The sequence below is a fragment of the Colobus angolensis genome, unplaced genomic scaffold (genome assembly GCF_000951035.1).
Source record: "Colobus angolensis palliatus isolate OR3802 unplaced genomic scaffold, Cang.pa_1.0 Scaffold67, whole genome shotgun sequence".
Classification (NCBI taxonomy): Eukaryota; Metazoa; Chordata; class Mammalia; order Primates; family Cercopithecidae; genus Colobus; species Colobus angolensis.
Genome location: NW_012120376.1, coordinates 6,358,126 through 6,366,771, shown reverse-complemented (window position 1 = coordinate 6,366,771; position 8,646 = coordinate 6,358,126). Strand labels below are relative to the sequence as shown.

At 43.1% G+C, this 8,646-nt stretch overlaps 1 protein-coding gene across 4 annotated transcripts in view; it reads right to left on the bottom strand.

Annotated features, from left to right (window-relative positions):
- The window catches only part of R3HDM2 (R3H domain containing 2), a 75,640-nt gene extending 73,418 nt beyond the window's left edge, over window positions 1–2,222 (bottom strand). For 3 of the 4 annotated variants that reach the window (XM_011926038.1, XM_011926040.1, XM_011926039.1), the window contains exon 1: window positions 2,021–2,214. In XM_011926038.1, coding sequence (XP_011781428.1) covers window positions 2,021–2,185 — 165 coding nt within the window. In that variant the 5' untranslated portion in view covers window positions 2,186–2,214. Of the gene's footprint in view, window positions 1–2,020 lie in introns of all 4 variants that reach the window. The other variant, XM_011926041.1, reaches the window with a different exon arrangement.
- Window positions 2,223–8,646: the final 6,424 nt, after the last annotated feature.

Here is an 8,646-nt window from a genome sequence, read left to right as displayed (position 1 = left end):
AAAAAATTAGCCAGACATGGTGGTGCACACTTGTAGTCTCAGCTACTGAGGAGGCAGAGGTGGGAGGATCACTTGAGCCCAGGACGTCAAGGATGCATTGAGCCATGGCTCTGCCACTACACTCCAGCCCGGGCAACAGAATAAGATCTTGTTTCTTGCTGGGTGCGGTGGCTCATGCCTGTAATCTTAGCAATTCAAAAGGCTGAGGTGGGAAGGTTGCTTGAGGTCAAGAGTTTGAGACCAGCCTGGGCAACATAGTGAGACTTCCTCTCTACAAAAAAAAAAAAAAAAATTAGCTGGAGTGGTGGCCTGCACCTGTAGTCCCAGCTACCCTGGAGGCTGAGGCAGGAGAATTGCTTGAACCTGGGAGGCGGAGGTTGCAGTGAGCCAAGATTGTGCCATCGCACTCTAGCTTGGGCAACAAGAGTGAAACTCAGTCTCAAAAAAAAAAAAAAAAAATCTATAGATGTCCCTTCTTTTCTGCCTAGCTTCAAGTACACAAAACAGAAATTCAGAACACCATTTATAATTGTGTCCTAAGAATAGAATAACTTAGACCCAAAAGTTCATTTAATTATTATCTTTCATGTAACATGACAGTACATAATGAAACATTCATCACTTATCTGTACCGAATATTTAAAATTCATTATTTGTATCAGTGGAGGCTGGAAGTACAGCTGGAACAGTGGCAGACTGTCTCCACAAACTCTGGTAGAATTGGTAGGGAATGACAACTCACATGTCATAACGGAAAGAAAAACAGCCAGAGCAGAGACTGGTGAATTGTAAGAGGAAAAACAGTAGAAAAGCAGGCAGCTAGAGAACAAAATATCTCAGAGAGCTGCCTAATTTTAAGTCATTCCTTTATATTATTGCTGTTTTAATCTTTAAAGAGGACAAGCCTTATGTGAATTGAATTGTCCAGAAAAATTATGCTTCAAGTTTCCAGATCCTCTAAAATGTTGTTGTTCCTGTGTTTTAATCTAACTTCTTGCTAGTGTTAATTGTCTCTTGACTTATAATAAAATCAGTTTTCACCCCTGGGCACGAAGGAAAGGATTTATTGGGCTTGGGTAACAGAAGAAACCAGCAGTGACCACAGAGGAAGGGCTCTAACAAGTAGATGAGAGGAGGCTCAAAGTTTCGGCGGGCCAGGCAGAAACCAAAGAAGAACACCGTGAGGAAGTTTGGCTAACTATCTACTACTATCATTTCTGTACTACAGTATGAATTTGGATGAAAAACAACATGGCAAACAAAGAGTGAAATTCCTTTTACTCACATTTACCAAGTGGCAAGCTCTGAGGCTATTTCTGACCCAGAAAAATGCTGACTGCTTTAACACAACCAGGATATGAATTTAACACTGTGTGTAAAGCCAGGAAGCTCAAGTTTTAAGAGTTTATTGTATGAGTCATTTTATGACTTGTTAAATATGTATTTGTATACAGTTTATTTTTTGGTAATAAAAAACGTCAAAATGCAGCAAGAACCAGTGATCTCAGGCCCAAATAGATTAGGAATTTTACTGTCCTTTTTAGACTTCATTGTGGACTACATGACAAAAATGGAAGATTTTATTTTGAGAGCTGAAGCTGGAGTTTTTAAAGAGAATCAAGTGTTTTTAAAAGTGACTGATTCTTACACATTTCCACTTTTATTCAGATATAAAGAATGTTGGCCGGGCACAGTGGCTCACACCTACAAAAATCCCAGCAGTTTGAGAGGCAAAGACAGGAGAATCATTTGAGGCCAAGAGTTTGAGACCAGCCTGGGCAACATAGAGAGACCCTGTTTCTACCAAAAAAAATTTTTATATTAGCTGGATGTGGTTGCACATGCCTGTAGTCCCAGCTACTTGGGAGGCTGAGGTAGGAGGATCTTTTGAGTGCAGGAGTTTGAGGTTGCAGTGAGCCCTAATTGTGCCACTGCACTCCAGGCTGGATAACAGAGCTTTGTAACCCTGTCTCTAAAGGAAAAAAAAAAAGTGTACATATAATGCACTTCCAATCTTTACCTGTGTCTCCTGACGCAAACTGGTATCTTCACATTCTTTCTCAATTTCTTCCTTACTTGGAGTCTTAGATATAAACTTGTTTTTGTTTACAGATTCTTCCACCAGTTTTTTTTCTGATTCTTTCATTATTTCCAGGGTCTCTTGAGTAGTGTTACTGTTAGACATGTTCTTCAATAGAATACAGTGGCCTCTATGGACTCCTAAAGAAACATCAAATGCATTAAGCATGAGGTATGTATCCATACTTAACAAATACACAGGACTTGTATTTCACATGGGTACATTTTTTTCCAGCAGCCTTCCTATAACCCAGAAAACAGTTATTTAATAAATGCTGTCTCTGGGTTCATTTCTTTTAAAAACAAAACAAAAAAAACCTTTATTGAGGTAAAATTGACATAAACTGCATACATTTAAAATGTATAATTTTATATTATGACACATGTATTCACCTGTAAAACCATCACCCCAATCAAGACAGTGAGCACATTCATCATGCCCCAAAGGTTCCTCATGTCCCTTTGTAATCTCTTCCTCCCTTCCCACTACCCCAAGCCAACTACTGATCTGTTCTGACACTATAGATTAGTCTGCATTTTCTAGAATTTTGTATAAATGGAATCAATCACACTGTCTGGACTCTTTTACTCAGCATAATTATTTTGAGATACACCAGGATTCAGTTCTAAAGTAGTATGAGCCCTCTTGACACTTTATTTTCTCCCCTTGTTCCCTACAGAAATTTGCTCACATTTCTGGCTCAGTCACTTCACCCATTAGATTCTCTCCAGCAAGAAGAAAATTAGAAAGCTCTATTGACTAGTAGAAAGGAATATTCTTTCCCAAGGAAGAACTTTCACAGCTACCACAAACCCACAACACTGTTACCAACTTCAAGCTATTCTCCCTTCAAAAAGAAGTAAAACCAGACAAAGCTTAAATGGTTATAGAATATATAAAATCCTATAAATATATATATTTTTTAGATGGAGTCTCACTCTGTCACCCAGGCTGGGGTGCAGTGTCACAATCATAGCTCACTGCAACCTTGAACTTCCAGGCTCAAGCAATCTTCTCACCTCTGCCTCCCAAGTAACTAGGATTACAGGCATATGCCCGGCTAAATTTTTTTTTTTTTTTTTTTTTGAGGCATAGTATCGCTGTTCCCCAGGCTGGAGTGCAGTGGCACGATCTCGGCTCACTGCAAGCTCTGCCTCCCGGGTTCACGCCATTCTCCTGCCTCAGCCTCCTGAGTAGCTAGGACTATAGGCGCCTGCCACCATGCCTGGCTAATTTTTTTCCATTTTTTAGTAGAGATAGGGTTTCACCGTGTTAGCCAAGATGGTCTCGACCTCCTGACCTCATGATCCGCCCACCTCGGCCTCCTAAAACGCTGGCATTACAGGCTTGAGCCACTGCACCTGGCATGTCCGGCTCATTTTTAAGATTTTTTTTTGGAGAGATGGAGACTTGGTATGTTGCCCAAATTGGTCTTGAACTCCTGGACTCAAGTGATCCTCCCACTTCGGCCTCCCAAAGTATTGGGATTAGAGGCGTGAGCCATCGCACCCAGCCTTAAATTCTTTCCTTTATCTTAAGCAAGCTGAAAAAACAAGAAGAGAAATTTGTAGACAACTCTCCTTCAGAAAAATTGGGTTCCCTCCCTGGAGGAAGAATCTTTACTTTGCTATACACTATTTGGGTTCAGTCAATCTACTGTCTGCCAGTGATAGAGTATCTACAGTGCAGGGACGGCTGTTTCTTTATCACTTACTATCACTACCTGGGAAATCCTGTAATGAAGCCTACACAGTTCTCCAACCACACACTAAGAAACAGAAGTTGATACTCTATACACAGATTCATGTCCTCAGTTGCCCAAGTCAAACACGTTTAGCTCCAACAATAGTTTGCAGAGGTTTCTCCTTATACAGGTTACTGACTGTACTTCAACCCTAAAGACTTCTTTCCCTCCTTTACTGGCAACTCTCCCAGATGTCACATCTATTCCCAGTGAAGCCCTAGAAACAGAATTAAATAAACAGACAAATGGTTAGCAATGCTTCAAGAAAACTGTCACAACAGATATTTTTCTCTCTTTTAAATCAGTTTAAAGGGTAAGACCCAAAAGTCTTTCAAGAAGCAAAGGTAGCCTCATCCTGACATAAGTTAGATGGTCTGCCAGGCTATTGCTTTGTGATTTTTTTTTTTTTTTTGAGACGGGATCTCACCCTGTCACCCAGGCTGGAGTGCAGTGATGCGATCATAGCTCACTACAGCCTCAAACTCCTGGGTTCAGGGAGTGGTGGCATGTGCCTGTAGTTCTAGTTACTCAGAAGGCTGAGGGGGTTAGATCATTGTTTTGTTCACCTTGTGGTGACTCTTCAGTAGCTGCCTGGAGACTTGGTTTACTTAGGTAAATTCTCTTTAGAGGGCCAGAGTCATTCACACAATTGCAAAGTCATATAGTTGACGGCCGGGCACAGTTGCTCACACTTGCAATCCCAGCACTTTGGGAGGCCGAGGTAGGTGGATCACCTGAGGTCAGGAGTTCGAGACCAGCCTGACCAATATAGCGAAACCCCGTCTCTACTAAAAATACAAAAATTAGCCTGGCGTGGTGGTGAGCCATTGCGTCCAGCCTTAAATTCTTTCCTTTATCTTAAGCAAGCTGGCTCAATTGCACTCAATTGCCTCCCAGCTAATTGGGAGACCGAGGCAGGAGAATCACTTGAACCTGGGAGGCGGAAGTCACGGTGAGCCGAGATCACACCACTGCACTCCAGCCTGGGTGACAGAGTAAGACTCTGGTTCAGAAAAAAAAAAAAGTCATATAGTTGAAAGTTGAATTTAAAGATGAAAAATATTAGAAGAAACTGGCAACAAGTATTGAAAGAAACTGATACAAACTTCCACTTTAGAATTATCTCCTTCAGTAACTAAAGGCTACTATAAAAACAGTTATAACCTACAGACCTTCATGGATCATTTGCTATACATGGGACTTTGTTTATGTATGTAGTATGTATGTATGTATTACCCTCCCCCCCCACAGTGGGTAAATCAAGCCTCAATTCTCTTCAGTCTGAAGTACTAGTAAAACTCAGCACATGCATTCTCCCTATCTCTTGGCTAGGAAACATTAATAAAGATCAAAATTGGGAGCTGTGTGTGTTGGCTCATGCCTGTAACCCCAACACTTTGGGAGGCTGAGCCAGCAGGATTGCTTGAGCCCAGGAGTTCAAGACAACACAGTGAGACCCTGTCTATACAAAATAAAAAAAAAAAAAAATTAGCCAGACATGGTGGTGCACACTTGTAGTCTCAGCTACTGAGGAGGCAGAGGTGGGAGGATCACTTGAGCCCAGGACGTCAAGGATGCATTGAGCCATGGCTCTGCCACTACACTCCAGCCCGGGCAACAGAATAAGATCTTGTTTCTTGCTGGGTGCGGTGGCTCATGCCTGTAATCTTAGCAATTCAAAAGGCTGAGGTGGGAAGGTTGCTTGAGGTCAAGAGTTTGAGACCAGCCTGGGCAACATAGTGAGACTTCCTCTCTACAAAAAAAAAAAACAAAATTAGCTGGGTGTGGTGGGGTATGCCTGTTGTCCCAGCTACTTGGGAGGCTGAGGTGGGAGGAACACTTGAGCCCAGGAATTCAAGGCTGCGGTAGGCTACAACCACACCACTACACTCCAGTCCGGGATCCCGTCTCTGAAAAAAAAAAAAATCAGGTGCAGTGGTTCATGCCTGTAATCCCAGCACTTTGGGAGGCTGAGGTGGGCAGATCACCTGAGGTTGGGAGTTTGAGACCAGCATGACCAACATGGAGAAACCCCATCTCTACTAAAAATATAAAATTAGCCAGGTGTGGTGGTACATGCCTGTAATCCCAGCTACTCGGGAGGCTGAGGCAGGAGAATCACTTGAACCAGGAAGGTGGAGGTTGCGGTGAGCTGAGATGGTGCAGTCCAGCCTGGGCAACAAGAGCAAAAAAATCCGTCTCAAAAAAAAAAAAAGTCAGGTACAGTGGCTCGCTCCTGTAATCCCAGCACTTTGGGAGGCCAAGGAGGATGGATAACCTGAGGTCAGGAGTTAGAGACCAGCCTGATCAACATGGAGAAACTCCGTCTTTACTAAAAATACAAAATTAGCCAGGCATGGTGGTGCATGCCTGCAATCCCAGCTATTCGGAAGGCTGAGGCAGGAGAATCACTTGAAACTGGGAGGTTGAGGTTGCGGTGAGCTGAGATTGTGCCATTGCACTCCAGCCTGGGCAAAAAATTCATTAAATAATAGTCAATACTGGAAGAGTTCTTAGATTTGACCTCCCACAATCTTCCCCTATTCCCCAAAGAAGAATTCATTTTTGTAATTTTCTGAAAGGCCTGCTAACCTCTGGGAAAACTGAAACAGGATCATTTCACTATTTATGAAATAGTCTTAATTGTTGTATAGTTGCTCCCTATTATAAATTATGAACTGCTTCAATCTTGATCCTAAATCAGTCTTAGAGACACAGAAAATTAAGTTTACATCTTTTATCACATGATAGGCCTTTAGTATTTTTCTCTTCTCCAAGCTTCAATAGCCTCAAATTTCTTTGTCAGAAAGAGAAGGTGATATAAAAAATTATAAAGCAGTTTTTATTTGTTTTTTGGTTTTGTTTTTGAGACAGGATCTCACTCTGTCACCCAGGCTGCAGTGGCATGATCATGGCCCGACCTCGACCTCCCTGGGCTCAGGTGATCCTCCTATCTCAGCCTCCCAAGTAGCTGGGACTACAGGTATGTGCCACCATGCCTGGATAATTTTTCTATTTCTTTTCTTTTTTTCTTTTTCTGAGATGGAGTCTTGCTCTGTCACTTAGGTTGGAATGCAGTGGCGATCTCACTCACCGCAACTTCTGCCTCCCAGTTTCAAGTGATTCTCCTGCCTCATCCTCCCAAGTAGCTGGGATTACATGCGCCTGCTTCCACACCCAGCTAATTTTTATATTTTTAGTAGAGACGGGGTTTCACCATGTTGGCCAGGCTGGTCTCGAACTCATGACCTCAGGTGATCCACCCACTTCAGCCTCCCAGAGTGCTGGGATTACAGGTGTGAGCCACTGCACCCAGCCTGATTTTTCTATTACTTTTAGAGATAGGGTTTTGCCATGTTGCCCAGGCTGGTCTCAAACTCCTGAGCTCAAGTGATCCACCTGCCTTGGCCTCCCAAAGTGCTAGGATTACAGACCTGAGCCACCGTGCAAGGCACAGCAGTGGTTTGTTTCTTTTTCAAGGATGGGCCTTAATTACCAAATGGGTATATTTTGTCAAATCAAAATGACAACTTTGCAGCTCTCCTTCACATGTGGGTCAGGAAAAGATCAACTATTTGGATACTTGGAATAATTTCAGTGTACAAGCACTGTTTCTCAGCCAAAATACTATGAATGCAAACAAAAAATGATCTTTCATTTGCAGAATATGGTCACATATTCAACCTCAAGTTTTACGGAGACACATGGCTTCCTTCATTCATTGGAGAAACAGGAAGACTTGAACTTTAGGTTCTTTTTTTTTTGAGACGGAGTCTCGCTCTGTTGCCCAGGCTGGAGTGCAGTGGCCGGATCTCAGCTCACTGCAAGCTCCGCCTCCTGGGTTTAGCCATTCTCCTGCCTTAGCCTCCCGAGTAGCTGGGACTACAGGTGCCCTCCACCTCGCCCGGCTAGTTTTTTGTATTTTTTAGTAGAGACGGGGTTTCACCATGTTAGCCAGGATGGTCTCGATCTCCTGACCTCGTGATCCACCCGTCTCGGCCTCCCAAAGTGCTGGGATTACAGGCTTGAGCCACCGCGCCCAGCCGAACTTTAGGTTCTTATAGCTACCCATTAAACAAGACTGATTTAACTACCCACTTTTAAGAATTTAGTCAGTTGGCTGGGCACGTTGGCTCATGCCTACAATCAGAGCACTTTCAGAGGCCAAGGCAGGTGAACTGCTCAAGCTTAGGAGTACAAGACCAGCCTGGGCAACATGGCAAACCCCATCTCTACCAAAAATACAAAAATTAGCAGGGCGTGGTGGCACACGCCTGGGGTCCTAGCTACTTAGTTGAGCCTGGGAGGCAGAGGTTGCAGTGAGCCGAGATCGCTCCACTGTACTGCAGCCTGCGCAACAGAGCGAGACCTGTCTCAAAAAAAATTTAGTCAGTCATTCTACTGAGACCACCGGCCTCTTGAAGAGCTGTATAAAACAAAGTAATTCTTACACTGAGAAAAATGAAGCAGCAGAGGAAAGGGCACCTCCCCAGATTTCCCTGTTCTTCCACATTCATTGATCTAACCCAGATTTCTTTTGGCACTTGCCTTCCCCTGAGAATACATGATCAGGGAAGGAGATCTTATCCTCAATCCCTGGGAGATGGATATTAATTAGTTAAACCAATTGTGGTAATTCTGTTTCCTTTTTGTGACTAGTTTTAGAAGGGACAAGTGAGACACAAAGGGACTTTATTGGATGGAAAAGGTTTCCTACTTTATTTAAAAAATTTTTAAAGCCTCTGGAAGAAACAGGTATCTTCTACCAAAGGTGATCTTCTATGCAGATGATACCTGGACTGTGGCAGCACCCTGCCAACAC